General features: G+C 32.7%; 1 protein-coding gene across 4 annotated transcripts; it reads right to left on the bottom strand.

The window, feature by feature from the left end:
* Positions 1–583: 583 nt before the first annotated feature.
* TfIIFalpha (transcription factor IIFalpha) lies at positions 584–17,048 on the bottom strand. Of its 4 annotated transcripts, none has more exons than XM_076482393.1 (13): positions 16,965–17,048; positions 16,547–16,601; positions 14,620–14,669; positions 12,547–12,619; positions 9,499–9,692; positions 8,792–8,962; positions 7,207–7,327; positions 4,456–4,697; positions 3,769–3,965; positions 3,358–3,440; positions 2,070–2,145; positions 1,124–1,211; positions 584–882 (listed from the first exon to the last, which is right to left on the bottom strand). In XM_076482393.1, exons 2-13 carry the CDS (start codon positions 16,577–16,579, stop codon positions 678–680), a joined length of 1,533 nt encoding a protein of 510 aa, XP_076338508.1. In that variant the 5' UTR covers positions 16,580–16,601; positions 16,965–17,048; the 3' UTR covers positions 584–677. The 4 variants fall into 4 exon arrangements, with proteins under 4 accessions (XP_076338508.1, XP_076338509.1, XP_076338510.1 ...); XM_076482394.1 differs by lacking the exon at positions 16,965–17,048 and adding an exon at positions 16,858–16,876; XM_076482395.1 differs by lacking the exon at positions 16,965–17,048 and having other exon boundaries at positions 12,547–12,633; positions 16,547–16,958.
* Between the last annotated feature and the right edge of the window lie 2,200 nt (positions 17,049–19,248).

Below are 19,248 nucleotides of genomic sequence, written 5' to 3'. Positions count from 1 at the left end.
CTAATATCACAAATTTTACAAAAAAAAGGATTCCAACCAAAAACTTCTGAAATCTTCAAATTTGCTAAATATATTCTGAGTTGGACCCCTCTCTCTCTTAAATCTTTACTAGAGCACTGCCCTGGTCCTGCAAGGGATTTAGCTAGGCCCCTTAACCTCCCATAGAATAACAAAGCTTTTTTTTTTATTATTATTATTATTATATACAAGAACATTCTACAGGGAAACTATGCACCATGGTAATAGTGGGTACAAGAATGTCTCAATGATGAATTTGTTTTTAAAAGAAGGTATAACTCATTAAAATAAAAATTGAAAAGTAGAATCTTTTTTCTTTCTAAGAGAAATTTAAGCCATTTTGGTAAAAAAAAAAAGTTGCATTTTTAATTCTGCAACTTGACCAGAATAAAACCTGAGCACTCAAACTTCAAGTTTTTCAAATACTGCACAAACCACAAATCCATAAGTTAACTGTGTGTTACAAGAAGGACAACATCTTATTTGGTCACCGCAGGTTGTTTATTCACCATGTAACTGTTGCATGCTGTTTTTACTCTATAACAAGAGAGACAGAGAGAATATATGAAACATTCAGTGTAATTTATTACTTTACACGACTTTCATATAAAACAAAAGCTGTTTTTTTTTTTGAGATGTAAAAATTAATGCACATAGTTTTAAGATCTGATAGATAAATACAGCTTTCCCTTTATTGTTTGTTTCTCTGGATTCAACCGTTTTAGGATCTGGGCTATGGTTGTAACCAGTTGGTTACTAGTAAGCCCTGTCTTTTTACTCTTGAATTTTTGGAGAAGTTCTGTAGTGGTCATTGGCTTTCTCATTAGATATCTTCTTACGGCATCTTCAGTAATCCCCTCAGAGCTGCAGTATGCAAAAAGTATTAAATTAAATGAGCATCTTAAAAAAATAATTAAATTATTTAAAACATGTCAATAATTTGCTCTTAACTTCTCTCAAGCTAATAACTCTGTTTTTACTAAAACAAAAATATGTATAAACTTACAATAGTTACCCATCCATAAAAAAACTGTTAAAACTTAAAGACTATTCACATCCAAGTTGCTTCTTTTATCTGGATGGATTAATACACTTCTACATTTACCTTGATGAACTAGAGCCATCCAACTTGTGTCTTTTAGCTGATGTACCCCCTGGGTCACCAGCTCGTCTCTTCTGAGCAGATTTTGATGCTAAAACGTTTAGAAGTGAAAGAACAATTTATTTGATTTTTTATGTTGTGACTGTGATTAGGGACAAACATGACACAAAGTTTGAAAATCGAACTTCTAGGTTTCATTTTAAAGGAAATTCACCCAGTATATAAATATACAAGTTGTATACCATACTTCAGTATTATGTAAGAGAGAAAAATAAACCAGTTGCCTCACATCCAACCACTACATGATGTCTAGACTGTCTTGTAAGGTTTATAGTGTGAAATGATTATTGTATACTTTGTATAACTCAAACCATGACTATGATCTTTGTACCTTTAAATAAATACTGTTAGAATTTATATTTTAGGTAATTCTTTACAGTACACGTGTATTCCAGGTACAGTTCAGCTGAAAGTTAACACATCTTTACTAAAACCAATATTAACATCTTCACTGTCTACTGTTAAAACATCTTTACTATGTCTACTGTTAAAACATCTTAACTAAGTCCATTCTTATTACAACTACTCATTTTTCATTGAATTTTCTACATAATAACTTGAATTAACCATTGACATGTGCTAAAGCCTACAGTATTTTGCTGTTTATTTAGAAAAGTAAAAAAGTAAAAATACTTTCACGTTTGTATACTTATGATCCGTACAGCAAACTGGGAATGAATTATAAATATAATCTAGTAACCACATTCATAAGATACAATTACCTGTAATCTTAAAAAACATACCTTCCTAACTGTAATGTAAATGTAAACTAATATCACGACTACTGTAAACTTGCTAAAACACACATTCCTATTGCAATAATACACTAATATACATAGTTTAAGAGCTTTTGTCTTCTACAAACTTAGTTTCATAAACACTCCCTTACAGTATTTAACTGTATCAGATGTTGGGGTATTGGCTCTGCTGCTACTGGTGCTGTCTGATCCATTATGTCTGGACTTCTGCGAACACATGAAAAATAGATCTTGAAATGAGATACACTAGAAATAAAAGTACTCTAAAACACACATTCATATTATGAGATTCAAGTTAAGACACAATCACAGTAGAAAAACGTGTACCAGCAAAATTCATTAGCATTCTAAACTAAAAAATGAAACATAAAGTAGAAGACACTGATGTGATGAAATCACCTTGACTTTGGTCCACACTGTTGGAAAAAGTTTATATTACCATATTGTACAGAATTATCATCACTACCTCACAAAATATCCTAGCATTTTCACCCATAAAATACTTAAAACATCTGCAAACAGATATCATTTTTCTGAACATGTTGCAAGGTTTTAGGGAGTTACTTTGCACATTTCATTAAACTACTTTTTTATGTTATACCAATAATTACACCATAAAATTTTAGCTAACAATCAATATTTTAAATTCTTAAGTTTATAAGACAATATCAAAAATAATCTGTTTTACACACACACACAATCATTTCCCAAGAATCTCAAAGGTGCCACTTTCAATAAATGTTTATCACAGTACAAAAAATTTTCTTCAGACTTTGGGTTATTATCTGTAATTATAGTTTTGTATTCACTGTAGGAGTTTTCTGAAAATGGAATGTGTTTATTCTGAAACAATCATTAAAAATGTTGTTATTTGTCACTTCTGTGGTTGTCCTGTTAATCACTGAACATAAATTACTTTATTAACAATGAACTGTGGTTAACACATCAAACAAATGCCTCCTGTGCACATGTTTAACAAAAAAAATTGCTTAAAATGGAACCTGTTTGTCTCACAAATGGCTTTCTTTTACAAAAAAAAAAAAAAAACAACAGAAAAGCGTTGGAAATTACCCCTACAGTTATGAACTATTGACCTTGCACACGTTTACCTCTTTCCGTTTAATGTTGATTATTTTTTTATGATATCCCGTTTTCAACCATCAACTCAACACCAAAATTCTTTTAGTGGTCATATCATTAAAGGATAATCTTATAGTAATCTTTTCCCAACATTTCATGTATTTCATCAAGGCTGCAACTAAATATTTCCCTAAACACTTGTGCTTTACTCCTTGTTGTTATCATAATATCATCAGAAGCACAATAACTATTGGCTCAGACCTTATACTCTACATAAACAATATAATTAGAAACATGACACATGTAAATTATTTAATGTTTTCTGGTTTGACATCATACCTGCATAAACATTGCTGAATGAAACTTGGAATCATCAAAATCTGAGTCAGAGGAGTCTGGGCTTGATTCTCCAGAAGACTGAACTAAAATAAAAAATATTCATGCTGAAATTTTTGCTGGGATTAGAAAGAACTCAAACCAGTATCTCATGAAACTGACATTTAGATATGAGTCATGTAAACTAAACTAAACCATACAATCATGTGAAACTGACATTTAAAGTTGAGATAAGTTGTATAAAAGAAACAAAATCATATAACCATGTAAAGCTGAGATTTACCTCTGAGTTGTGTAAACTAAACAAAATCATATAACCATGTAAGACCGATATTTAGATTTAAGTCGTATGAACTAAACAAAGCCATATAACCATGTAAAACTGCCATTTAAAGCTAATGTAAATCATATAACCTTTGTCCTCTTTAACTTTTTTCTTGTTCTCAGGTTCTGGTACTGGTTCTTCTTGGGTTCCTTCTTTTCCTTCCTCTCCTTCTTTTTCCTCTTCTTCTTCATCATCAGACATTTCCAACTGTCGAAGAGCATCTTCATCTTCAACTCCCTTTAATTCCTGAGTGGCTTTTACATCTGTTTCAAAATCAGCCTCTGAGCTATGGAGCCAAAAGAAATGTTTAAAAATCTATCAATTTTTTCCTAATGTCTTACAACAAGATAAACAACTGTAGCATTTCCAAATAATTAAAATATTCTGTAACCAGTGTCATAACATAAGCATATAAATATAGCTTTACAGATAAACAATAAACAGTACCTTGATGAGTTGGTAAATATAGCTTTAGATATAAACAATAAACAGTACCATGACGAATTGGTAAATATAGCTTTAGATACAAACAATAAACAGTACCTTGATGAGTTGATAAATATAGCTTTAGATATAAACAATATCTTGATGAGTTGGTAAATATAGCTTTAGGTATAAACAACAAACAGTACCTTGATGAATTGGTAAATATAGCTTTATATAGAAACAATAAACAGTACCTTGATGAGTTGGTAAACATAGCTTTAGATATAAACAATAAACAGTACCTTGATGAGTTGGTAAATATAGCTTTAGATATAAACAATAAACAGTACCTTGATGAGTTGGTTATGTAATCAACTTCTCGATCATCAAAATCTCCTTCATCACTTTCTTCTTTAGCTTCTTCTTCAGAGTCTTCGTCTTCTTTCTTTTTCTTCTTTTTCTTTTGTTCTTTCTTTTTTTGATTCTTCTTTTTTGAATTTTCATTGTCGCTTGCTTTTGTTTCATCGTCATCATCTTCATCTCCAGATCCTATATCAGAATCATTCACCCAGTCATCCATATCAGAAATTTTCTGTTAAATAAAAGAAAAAGACATTGGAAACTCAAAAGTATAGTAAATAAATATACTCCATGATGACAAAAAATCCCACTTGTGGAGAAAATTATATATATAAAAACAGCTGGTATGGATAGAGAAAGCACTATGTAGAAAACAAAAACAACAAAAAACAACCAACAGAAAGAAGACAACTTCGACAATTCTATTGACATCCAACAGCCAAACTTCCATGGAAAAATTAAAAATTAATATTTTCCAGAAACACCTAAATACATCTTAAATGATTTTTTTCAAAAACTTTTCTCACAAAAACCATCAACATTATTTCACAAAATAGAAAACTAAAAAAACAACCTTACAAAAAGAGACATTAATTCCATTAAAAACCTAAAACACAACAAAAACAATAAAATTCTTAAAGCAGATAAAGGAAATGCTATAGTCATAATGAACATGAATGAATACATCCAAAAAATGAAAAACATTCTATCAGACACAAACAAATTTAAACTAATACACACAAATCCAACAAAGACACATGAAATGCAACTAAACAAAATACTACTAAAAATGAAAAAAGCCAACACAATTTCAAAAACACTTTATTCCTACCTACGTAAAACCGACTCACGCACACCACAAACATATGGCATCCCCAAACCTCATAAACCAGATTGTCCATTATGACCAATAATGTCCACATATGAATCGTTTAATTACAATCTTGGTAAATACATAGCATGGGCATTCTCCAGATATGTAACATCAGCCAGCTCATTCATCAAAGACACTTTTAATTTCAAGTCTAATCTAAATCAACTTAATCATAAAGCCTTAATGGCCAGTTTTGATGTCATATCCCTCTTTACAGAAGTCCAAACCACTGAAGCCTGCAAGACAGCCTTAGAACTCTATATCCAAGACCCTAACTCATCAATTGACATTCCCAGCAACCAATTAGAAACCCTCATAGAATTCACCACAATGAAGACAAACTTCATGTTCAACAACCACAACAATATACAAACAAATGGCCTAAGCATGGGCAATCCAGTATCACCAGTTTTAGCCAATATTTTTATGACACAAGATGAAACACAAGCAATTAACACAGCATTACATGCACCACTATACTGGTACAGATATGTAGATGACACGGTTGCGGGATTCACATCTACAGAAAACACACTTAATTTTTTCAATCACATTAACTCTATACATCCCAACATTAACTTCACAGGTGAACAGGAAGAAAGCAATCAAATATCATTTATAAACCTCAAAATTACAAGAACCGATACACAATTTAAAACAGGAATCCATCGAAATATCACCCATACTGGACTATACATTCCTTGGGACTCAGCACATGAAACAAAACAAAAACTCAACATACTAAGAAACCAAATAAACACAGCCATAAAACTATGTTCATCAGATAAAATTAACGATGAATTAGACAAAATAAAACAATACTTCATCAACATCAACAAGTTTCCTCCACAAATAGTTGAAAACATTATATGCACACACCTAGACAAAAAGCAAAATCAACTAACAAAAGTAAATATACCCCATGATTTCAGTGATGTAAAATATTTTCTCAACCCAAACGAGCCGTTTCTGCATATATATTAACCCATGATTTAGAAAATCACGAAACCATATACTGCTGCATACCATATATTCCCAACATCAGCAGAAAAATAACCAACATTTGGCAAAAACTAGTAACAAAATATGACATTCCAGTTAATACCAAATTTATTCAAAAACAAGGCACAAAACTAAGGTCTATACTATGTAAAACTACATTGACAAACATCAACACCAACATTATTTATAAAATACAATGTGATAACTGTCACAACTTCTATATTAGAGGAACAAGTAGATAAATGGAAACCAGATTCAAAGAACACAAAATTCACCTTCACACGTTTTTGAACACTGCAAAACAAATAAACACAACATAACCATAGAAAAAACCCAAATACTAAATAAAGAAACAAACATAAACAAATGCAAAATTATAGAAGCCTTATTTATACAACAACTCAAGCCCAAAATAAACCAATACAAAGGAACATCTTTATACCTATATTAATAAATATAATCCAACATCTAAGCATGCCCTCTACATTCCTATACTCAGTTACACAGCCGCCTTCAAACATCGGTCAGTTACCTCTTTCTTTCTTTGTGAACCTGACGATGACTGAAGAAGATTGAAACATTATTTGCTCCTCTACATAGTGCTTTCTCTATCCATATCAGCTGTTTTTACACATATAAATATACATAATGACAATCAATGCCAAACTGTAAACAGAGAATGCACTAATTGACTACTTTTATGACCAGCTGAACATGTACTTTAAAATTTGTTATCCTAAGAATAAAGGTTTGTGTCCATCAAAACCAATTCATAACACACATTTTGTGTCAAAACTAACATTTGTTTTTACAGATTACAGTTTATCAATAATAATTACACACTACAATCTTAATAGTTACTCACAAAATCATTTTTGCCTTTAGCTTTTGTCTGAGTTTTTTTTTCCCCTTCTTCCTTGTCATCATCATCTTCGTTTTTGTTTCGCTTCTTCATGAGATTAAAATAGTTTAAGATTTTGTTTCGTCTAGAGGAAGAATCAGATGTGTATATTTAGTCTGAGTAAAATTACTTGTGTGAGTTGACACTTTATTAAGTTACAATGCAAGCATTTTTATTTCTAACTGTTCACATTTGTCCAACAGTAAAGTACAATATTATAGGTTTTATTTTTATTTATTTTATAAATAGTATGTAGGCAGTCCAGTCAATGAGATAGTAACTGTTTCTTTTTTTTTTCATCATGAAGCAAAGAGAAGTTTCTCACTATCTGTTAAATGATTTCTATATTTTTCTATTTTATTCTTCAACAAATACACAAACTTCTGTTATTTAATACAGTTCCACAAGGAGTGGTGATATTTTCAACTTGAATAACACCTTACATGGCACATGGACTAAACTGGTACATCAGAGTCCCTATCCCTAATCCAGAATTGCTGACTAGAGATAGGTCAACCAGTCACCAGCAGCTGCTGCCTATCTACACAGTCTTAATGAATAACAGTACTGACTATCAGTGTTAAAATGCCACAACAGCCGAAAGCATAAAGTGTACTTGGGTGTATGTCACGGCTTGAGCTGCAGCTCGATGTGCTGACCACTAGTCTTGCCCAGTCCTTATCCATTTGATAAAGTGGTCCAAATACAACACACCTACACTCAAACTGTGGCTATTAAGTTTTAAATAAAAAAGAAATGTTAAGCTCTCCAGATACACCTGAAATAATAATTTGTCTGTGTTAAACAACTAAGCAAATGACACGACCTAGATGAAATAGTCTTTGACCTTCTACAGAGAAGCAGTATAACACTGTCAGTGTGAAGACTTTTTTTTATTTTTGATATTCAGAACACAACATTACATGGTTCTGTTTCCGAACACACATTTATATTATAATTTCACATGTGGCATGTGTATAGCAAAAAACATAAAAACTATTACTGTTTTTAACCAGTATCAAGTTCAAATTTTCAAAAAAGTGTCAATAGCTATGAAATCACAATTTGTTTAAAGTTTATTTTGGTATTTAAATGATGTAAAAGCCATTGTTTCAATACACACACAAATATATATATGCATATGTACTGACTAAATACATTGTATCTTCAGCTACATAACAACAATTTCCTTTAAACAGTTAGCTGCTTTCTCACCATCTAATTTAAACAGACATTTGATCCATCAAGAACAGTTTGTTAATGGTCACATGTGAAGGACTTGGAGAGATTGTGATGCTTTTCTTGGCAGTTTCCTCACAACTAAAGCTTTGAACTGTGGGTGGAAATACAACATTGTGTTATGATATCATGTTGTAAGACTGTGCTATGACATTATGTTGCTGCTCTTTAAAAGTAACAACAAAAGACAGGCACTTGTATAATGTTTTCAATGTAAACTTACTGCCAAAATGGTTGTTTATGTTCAGCAATGTGAGATAACAAAAACAATAGAAGAACAATTAATTTCATCTCACGTACTTTTACTGACCTGTTAAACTCTTCCTCAGCCTCTTCTGCACTCAGAGGTTTATAACGGTGGATGGGAGTAAAATTGTACCATTCCTGGATAGGAAAAGCTTCAAAGGCACCATCTGGAGCTTGAGTGAAGACATAGTACGATGCATTTTCAGTAACTCCTCCTTCACGAATCCCTTTAAATCTAAAAGACAAGCAGCACCTATAGAATCTTTTATGGCTACAGTGACTTGCATATTAGAAACTACCTGAAAAATCTCAAAATAAGGAACATGAATAATGTAGATACATTTTGGAAACAATACAATGCTTTCTCCTGATTTCTTACTCACGATTGAACACCTACTAGAAACTCTCAGGTCAGTTCTCTTGTCAATTATATCCACAACCATTTGTGATCAACATCTGTATGCAAGTCTTCATATAACTATCGGCAAATTATTGTGTCAATTGGTATTAAACTGGAATGTACCCTTAGAACCCCAGATGGAGTGACTTTAGATCTGATATCCAAACATCATCTCCACATTTTCTACACAAGTTGAGGGGGTGTATCACATAGTTACCACCAATGTAAGTGGTGTGTAAAGTAACATATTCAACTGTAATAAGCACTTTTGATGGTCAACAAAAGGTAGGATAGAACAGCTTAAAAATGGCTACAAATATCTCGATTGGATGGGTTAGTAAGGTAAATAAGTCTATTTCTTGCTGACTTACTTTTTGCCTCCTTTTCCTCCAACTTTCAACATCCATGGTTGGTCGTCTGGGTTGTATTTCTTTGAAATTATACCATATTTTTTTCTCCTTGCTTCTTCCCTTTGATCCCTGCCAAACTCACTTCCTGCTCCATATTTAGGCATCTCCTCATCCGCTTTAAACTCCTTAATATTGTTTTCTCTTTCCATCTTTGCCTGGATCCAAACATTTTGATCAGATTTTAGGTCTTATATTAAAAAAATCCATAGCTAAATCATAATCATGCTGCAACCAACTGGCAGGTACAAAAACAGGCCTAACATAAGTAGAGGTTGGTGTTTAAAATTTGTTGAAGTAAAACTAGTATAAAATAAGGTTACCCGAACAAAACTTTGCTACTACATCAATCAAAACTAGAAACCTGGATCCAGTAAAACCCTGAAAAGAACTGTATATTTATCACAGTTGCAGCTCCTAACTGCTGGCCTACAGACCTGTTTATATCAGTTTGTGAAAACACCCAATATGAAAGAAAACAACAAAAATGAGCAAGAAGTTAACTGTATGTTAATGGTAATTATTTATAAACAAACTTTTTATTATTAAAAATTCAAAACCTTTTGAACAAATATTTACAACCAGATATACTTCACATCTATAAATCATCTACTGTATAAGCTAGCCATTTATACTTTTAATGATGTGTAAGTTTTTTCACCAAAATGTTACAAATGTTTTGGAGCTACTGTATTTGTGAGTTTTAGTATTTTTATGGTTGACCAAAATGTTTTAAGAAAAAAATAGAAGAATACTTTGGCAAAGTAAAATGCATAAAAATAAAACCATTGGAATAATTTGGTCACCAAAAGGTTTCTCTTTGAAAACCCTTAGAAAACAAAAGTTTACAATAGAAATAAGAGCTAGTATGAATAAAACTGAGCAATAAGAACAGGAATGTATTTAAAAGCATTGAGTGAAATGTTAATTAACAATTGAAAATTGCATTTTTTTATTTTTATTATTTTTTATTTATAAACTGAGCACTGAGTATGAACTGTATTTATATATAAAACTGAGCACTGTGTATGAACTTTATTTAGGTGTAAAATTTAGCACTGAATAAAAAGTGTGGGGAAAAAAAAGCACTGAGTAACAGGCGTACTAGGAAAGAACAATCAGAATTCAGTTAAGAAATCATAGCTGGACAGTTAACAATATTATATAAACACCAACTGGTGCTACATAAAACAACCAACCAATCAAAATTTAGATTTTCAATTATTCTAACTATCCAAGTAACCAAAATACTTCCATTATGATTTCTCATTATTTTCAATTAATTCAGGATTGCCTAGTGTAACTCGTTTCATATCAGTATGGTCAGTTTGACCAACAGTGTAACCTTCAAACTACGTATACTATAATTCTAAATGTACTAAGTGCATCTCCATGAAATTTGGCAAGCTTTCAGTAAACATTGAAAGTATATTGTACACAAAAAACAAAACCAAAAGTATTTGCACTAAATATTTGTCCCTGAATTTACAAAGTCATTAATAGGTAAGTCTGAGCAAAATATGATTTCCATGTTTACATATTTCATTTGCATAATCTCTAGAACCTTCTAAATGAATATCAAAAGGTTTTTACTGTAAATCTTTGTTTTACTCTTACTTCCTCTTTCATAACATTAATTGTAGCAAAATCAATATACAACAAAAGAAGTGTTGAAAGATATTAAATAAATCAATAATTTTTTATAAGATAGTAAAAAATTCTGAATTATTTGTTCTGACAACTCAGCTCCTAACATTTCCACATTTGCTTTTTTTTTAACTCATGGTTTTATTGCTGTCATTTGGGCCTGTTATTGCAAATGAAAAAAAACCCCATAACTGGAGCCTATTAAATGTTTTCACAGAGTTAATGTTTATCTATATCACAGACTCATATTCCCTATCCACTGTGCTTATGATATTTTAAACAAATTATCTTATAATTATTTTGTTACCTACACTAAAAAAATTCTACTTCATACCTTTTAGTTACTTTTGTTAAAAAATAGAGAACAATAAATAAAATATGCATATAAAACAAGAATTTAGTACTGACACACGAGACACTTTTTGCACTGAAGTACCTTTTGTCGTTTCTCATAAACTTGGTACACCAAAAAATGATTTAAATTAGTTATTGAATACACATTTTATAACACATAAAGTACATCAGTCATTACAATAAAATGTTTTAAAAGCTACTTTAATTTATCCAGTTTATTAGATGTGTTCACACAATTCTCCTTGACTAATGTCTTTCGCCAACAAAAGTAAACAGCGACACTAAGATTTATATGGAGGATCTGTGATTTCTTCTGGTTATCAACATATCCATTAGCCACATAGGGCTGATCAGTAAATAATCACAAATATTGTACAGCAGAGGGACTTCTTTGGTGAGTTTGACAAACTTATTAGTATATACAAGTTGTATAATCAAATTCTATTCAAGTTTTAGATATGTGCAAAAGAACTAGGCCTAAATAGATAAAGTTGGTTGATTAGTGTTTCTGATTATCACTACATTTTGGATTATTTCAAATATTTTCATGTCAGAACAACCGATCATTTGAATATAACAGATTAATGACCCCCAGTAATTAGTCAATTAGCAAATTTCACTGATCACTCATCTCTGCCAGAGAGCACATATACTGCAAATTTATTATTAATAGCAACATACCATAAAAATACCACCTGCAATACAGGTTACAAGTACAGACATTTTATCATTTGTTTTTATTACCTAAGTCCTACCACATAGATTAAAATTGCAGGAATTTTATCATGTTTGTTTCTGTAATTTGATAAACCATCACAAATAGGTCAACTCCTTATCTAGTCTTTACCAAAATATTAACAGTTTTAATGTTACAATATTCAGAACCCCAGGAAAGGTTGGGGATTTCATTCACAAACAGTCCACACAAAGGTTTTAACCATGATAATAGGGTTCACAGTATCGAGAAGAGAAAGTAATTCAACAAATCCCACATTAGTTGACCTGACTTACATGTGTCCACGTTGAAACGTCCACCTGTAAAGATGAGTTGAACTTCATCACACTGTATCTCTTCTTTCTTTTTCTAAATTAAACAAACTGTACATCAAGGGTAATGTTGAAAATATGTTATAAAACTAGTTTCCTGAATATCACTTAATAATGTTATTGGATCACAGAAACAGAAATATTCAACATAATAAAATTTAAACAGAAACAACATTTTGACTTTCTAAATCTTTTTCATTGAATTATTCTATCTACACTACTTCAAAGTGTGATACTCTCGTAATACGTACGAGGGCTGTTCAAAAAATACGTGGACTGACGTCATAAAACAAAATGAACTTTATTTAGAAGTTACAGGTCTGGGACCCCTTCAAAGTACTCTCCTCCCCAACGCACACACTTATCCCAACAGTGTTTCCACTTGTTCAAACAGTCCTGGTACGCTTCTTTTCTAATGTCCTCCAGCTCCTTCGTCGCATTTGCCTTAATCTCGGAAATCGTCTCAAATCTTCTTCCTTTCAAGGGTCTTTTGAGTTTGGGGAACAAGAAAACATCGCAAGGAGCAAGGTCAGGTGAGTAGAGGTGGGGAAGAACAGTGATCGAGTGTTTGGCCAAAAACTCTCGAGTCCTGAGGCACAAATTTCGCAGCAACGAGGTGCATCTTCAATTTTTCGGTCAAAATCTTGTAACAAGATCCAACTGATATCCCACACTCTTCAGCATGCTCCCTGACAGTCAGACATCGATTTGCCCGCACCAGGGTGTTGATTTTGTCAACGTGTGGGTCGTCAGTTGACATGGAAGGGCGTCCAGGACGCTCATCATCTTCAATGGACTGTTGACCATCCTTAAAACGTTCATACCACTTGAAGCATGCCGTACGCTTCATAGCAACATCACCGTAAGCCGTGTTAAGCATACCAAAAGTTTCAGTCACAGATTTTCCAAGTTTAACACAAAATTTCACAGCAAGTCGTTGCTCCTTCAGGTCACTCATTCTGAAATCTGCCAAACGAAAATATCGCACTTCACTTAAAACCACGTAGCTAATACATAAATGAAGATATCTGCAATCGGGAAATGGCATCGTAATCAGCTGATCTGTGCGAACCTAGCAACACCAAGCGGATTCCCCTGGAACCAAGCAATTCAAACAGTCCGCGTATTTTTTGAACAGACCTCATATGCTCTCACTACTTCAAAATGTGATACTCTCATAATATGATCTCACTACTTCACAGTGTGATGTTTGTTTGTTTGTTTTTTTTGAATTTCGCACAAAGCTACTCGAGGGCTATCTGTGCTAGCCGTCCCTAATTTAGCAGTAAGACCGCCCACCGCCAACTCTTGGCCTACTCTTTTATCAACGAATAGTGGGATTGACCGTAACACTATAATGCCCCCAGAGCTGAAAGGGCGAGCATGTTTAGCGCGATGGGGATGCGAACCCGCGACCCTCGGATTACAAGTCACACGCCTTAACACGCTTAGCCATGCTGGGCCTCACAGTGTGATAATCTTGTGATATGATCTCACTACTTCAAAGTGTGATAAAGTAGAGAACAATATTTTGACATTCTTAAGTTATCTTCAGATACATTTTTATTTCAAATGGTTTTCTTGTCATCATGAAAGAGCTCACTTTTGTACCAAAGAGTTTTGACAACTATGAATCTTCTAATTCACAAAGCAAGAAGCTAAGCACCACATATACTTATTCCAAACAAACAAACACTTGTTGATTTACAACTAGAACAAAAAAAACTACAACACTTTGATAGAATGTTTACCTCTAACAGTATTTCATATTTCAACAATTTAATAATTCAGGAGTAACATAAAGTAAAAGTCAGAGTTTGGGCTGATTAATTATACTGGTTATAATACTACAGACACTTTCTTTGGTTTCTAATTTTGAGGGTTTTTTTCATAAAGAAAAATGATTAGTCAACAGAAAGAGAAAAATTAAAATGATAAAAACGGTGTATGTGTTTACTGTTTCATCAAGTACACTTCCTCGTTTTCATGTAATTATAAATAATACTGCAAGTGAGAGAGGAAACAAAAACAACTTACTGTGGCACACGAACAATAAATTCTTGCACTACTTGTGGTGACGAGTTTGCCTGTGAAACAAATAATTAAAGAAAAAACATAAAACAAGTGTAAATTTGAAACCAAGAACAGCAATGGCCCAAGAAAGATGTTGGATCCTGCACAAATTTGAGAATACAGGACTGAAAATAGGAAAACTAATGAACAATTCTGAGGTCATGAATAACCTCCTAAGCAATATAACAACATAACTATAAAAAAGTTTCAGAATAAAATACCTCATAACATATATGATTCATTATTTTATTCTATATATATATATCCAAAGATTACAAACAAAAGCCTGGTGGACATCATGATACACCAAGAAACACAAACAACATGATTTCCAAGTATTTTATGTTGCCATTTTTTTCTGAGTCAGTATACAATTTATAAAAGCTGTTATACATTGTTGTCTGCTGTATGGAATACCAGCAGTCCTTAACCTGCTGATTAATAGTTTTTATCTTCCCAGTTCAATAGAAGTTTAAGAACTGTGGCTTTTCTGTTAATAAACAAACACTGCTTGGCTATATTCTTCATACAACAGCAACAGTAGCTAAAATCAACAGAGACAAACATGAATCAAATATGAATTATAAAGTTCCTTGTTTAATTGTACAACATCTGAAAGTACTGGGCTTTGTGTAGCTGCCCCTGTGGCATCTGCCTCAGGCTTTCCTTGATCAAGAGACAAGAAACCCACTGTAGCTAAAATGAAATGTTAACTATTATATCTCAGACAAAAAGCACACTAGTTATCTTGTTAAGTATTGTATCTAAGATAAGAAATACACTGTACTCTAACACTAACTATTGCATCTCAGATAAACAATCACTGTGATGATCATGTAACATCAACTACTGTATTTCAGAACTTCTATGGCGTACCACGATATAATGTGGCAGCTTGTAAATACACTATTAATACACTGTTTACACACAATCCATGCAATGTAAACTCATGTTGAATAAGACACAGGGTTTTAATAAATTAATTCAATACAGTTATTAGATACCCAGCAGCTGGCTCAAATATGACCTTCCAAGTGTTAAAAATTAGCAGTCTCAATTTTTGAATATTGAAAATATTTAACATGAGAAGAATAAGAAAAAATTAATAAATAATAATACCAAAAACTATTATATCAGCACAAGTTATATAAAGAATGACAGCAGAAGATTATGGACATTCATAATCATGAAATTATGGAATGTTAGGTGTCTAGTGACTTGAGCACCATTCTTAGCTACTTGTAACATGCACACTCTATTATACTTATGCTAGTTTTAACATTAAAATGTATACAGTATCTCTTGCATTTATTTCACTTAACTAACAATTAAAACTCAAATAAAGTACAGTTGATGTTATTATGAAAGACATAAAATATTTCATACTCGTATAAACAAGTATGAAATGCACATTAAATGTACATTAATGCTCGTTGGCAATAGAGATGATGTAAATTTAAAAGAAATAGCTTATTTTTAAAATATAACTTAAAAGGCACTTGACAAATCACATTTGCCTTTAGAAGTTCATAAATAAATTTACTTAAAACATGGAACCTAAGGTTAACTAATTCAAACTTTTTAATTACTACTTTTAATCTACATCTTTATATTATGTATTATGAAAAATTACATTTTTTAGAGCTACTCAATCAAATGTCTTTAGATAAATCTGAATATTTCAAGCTTGCAATAAAGGTATTTTTCTTGGATGTCACAATGACCAGTAGGTAATCTAGCATGAAATTTTTCTACAAATACTATCCTTAATTCTATTTTTACTTCCACTTATTAATTTCATTTTCTAATTCTTTTAAATTTATATTTAAGTAATTTGGTATAAAGCTGGTAGTAGTTAATAGTTTAACTTTTTAATTTTAGTTAAGCTTACCTGTTGAGGTGTACTTGTAGAAGATGCGGACATGTTTTTATTTGATATCGAAATCCTGCGAAGATAAAAACGTTTATTTCTTTAAGCACTTTTTAGTTGAGAAATTAACTTGGATTATGATACTCACGGTTTTCCTCAGTAATAGCATGACTAACACAAATCGCACAAATAATAAAAACGTCACAACAACTTGAACGAGCGTATTACCATCTTTAAATTTATTTAATTGGTACAATAGTAACGGTATCAACATGTAAAAATGTTATAGTACTTCATTACTTGACCAAATGAAATGTAACATTATCACTAACCACTTTTAATTTTTAGATATAATATGTAATAAAGCGAGCAACAGATTAATAAACGAAAATTTCAAAGTATTTACACTGAATTATACGTATCAAAACTAACTATTTACTTCAGGCTGTTCAACTACTCATTTTCATCGCAACATGTCACCACTAGGCTACGTTAAATTCTGATTTTAGACACCAGGTGTTTGTGTTTGTTTGTTTTGGAATTTCGCCAAAGCTACTCGAGGGCTATCTGTGCTAGCCGTCCCTAATTTAGCAGTGTAAGACTAGAGGGAAGGCAGCTAGTCATCACCACCCACTGCCAACTCTTGGGCTACTCTTTTACCAACAAATAGTGGGATTGACCGTAACATTTTACGCCCCCACAGCTGGGAGGGCGAGCATGTTTAGCGCGACGCGGGCTCGAACCCGCGACCCTCGGATTACAAAGCGCACGCCTTAACGCACTAGGCCATGCTAGGCCCCAGGTGTTTGTGTATTTTTCTTACAGCAAAGCCACCTAGGGCTATCTGCTGAGCCCACCGAGGAGAATCGAACCCCTGATTTTAGCGTTGTAAATCCGTAGACTTACCGCTATACTAGCGGGAGGCACGAGGTGTTTAAGGATGAATTTGTTATTAGCCAAATAATTTGTGAAAAACAAAACAAAACTGTAAAACAACGATCTGCTTCAAATAAATCATAAAGTATATTTTGGTGAAGTTTCAAAAGAATTTTTGAGTGTGTGCATGTCTATATATATATATATATATTAAGTTGCGCTTTTGTAACGATTGAAGTCAAAATGAATTTCATCTTTCTATAACTAGATATATTTTCCGGTAAAATAGTGCTGTGCAGTATGATATTCTTCTTAACCGAATCACGAAAGACCGTTCATATGTAGAAATCCTGCTACTCAGATAAAGCCTTATCATTCTTGCTTTGTGTCTAATGTCTTGGAGAGATGCGAGCTCATCTAAAGATACAAGTCAGATACTTGTACAGATTGGTAGCGGTTAAAACTCTTCTGTTATTGGCAATAGTCAGTTAAATATGCGGTTCTGGTATACTGTACTTTAACGTTTTGTTTGAATTTTCGGTGGTAAACCAAAATTTTCCATATTTGTTCTGCTTGGAATATGAAAAAAAGGAAAAAAGACTAGTTCACAGCAGCCAGTATATTCACTAAAGAACAATGTGATTAAAAGCTTGGTAAGTATGCGATACATAGTGGGGCAAGCAAAGATTTTTATCTGTTTACTTATTGAAATTTGTTAATAGAGTATGAGATTATTCTCTGAATCCATATTTGTGGATACTTTTAAAGTTTTCTATCGTACATCAGTGTACTTGGATAACACACCTGAAATGTCCCAAAATATTAAATTGTGTATTTTATAATCACATAGAAGCAACCATTTCATTTTAAAATGAATTTTTTTATGTAATTTCCAATATGCCATTTACATGTGCTACTTTACTAATGAGTCTCCCAGTGGATCATCGATCGTCAGTTTACGTACTTGCAGATAACAATATCAGAGTTTGAAGTGTAAAAACCCCGCTGTGTTTTGTTTTTGAATTTCACGCAAAGCTTTTTTTTTTTTTTTTTTTGGAATTTCGCACAAAGCTACTCGAGGGCTATCTGTGCTAGCCGTCCCTAATTTAGCAGTGTAAGACTAGAGGGAAGGCAGCTAGTCATCACCACCCACCGCCAACTCTTGGGCTACTCTTTTACCAACGAATAGTGGGATTGACCGTCACATTATAACGCCCCCACGGCTGGGAGGGCGAGCATGTTTGGCGCGAACCCGCGACCCTCAGATTACGAAGCGCACGCCTTAACGCGCTAGGCCCACGCAAAGCTACACGAGGGCTATTTCCACTAGCCGTCCATAATTTAGCAGTGTAAGACTAGAGGGAAGGCAGATAGTTTTCACTACTTGCCGCCAACTCTTTTACCCATGAATAGTGGAATTGATCATTACTTATAACGCCTTCACGGCTGGAAAGGCGAGCATGTTTGTGTGACGGGATTCAAACCCGCGACCCTCAGATTAGGAGTACCCCACTGTGTACTTCTACTCCAAAAAACACAAACAATCATACTGATGTGAGCTAAAGAGATACAAGTCAAACATTTTATCAAATTAATGTATTGGTTTCTAAAATGTAGATAATTACAGTTCGATTTGTTTACATTAATCATCATAAATACATAGACATTGGGGAAAATACAGCTAAACAAAGAAGTAAGTAATTTTATTTTCAAAGAAAGCAACAAGCAAATTATTTTACAGGATAATCATACTTCTATATCTTACACTTTTCTTCGATTCTTATACAGGCGTCATCTACCTACAATTTTATAAGTTTGATATTTACTTAAGGAAAATGATTTTAGTT

Source organism: Tachypleus tridentatus, chromosome 13 (assembly GCF_004210375.1).
Source record: "Tachypleus tridentatus isolate NWPU-2018 chromosome 13, ASM421037v1, whole genome shotgun sequence".
NCBI lineage: Eukaryota > Metazoa > Arthropoda > Merostomata > Xiphosura > Limulidae > Tachypleus > Tachypleus tridentatus.
Note: the sequence above shows the minus strand (reverse complement) of the source record. Positions and strands in the feature narration are given on the sequence as shown.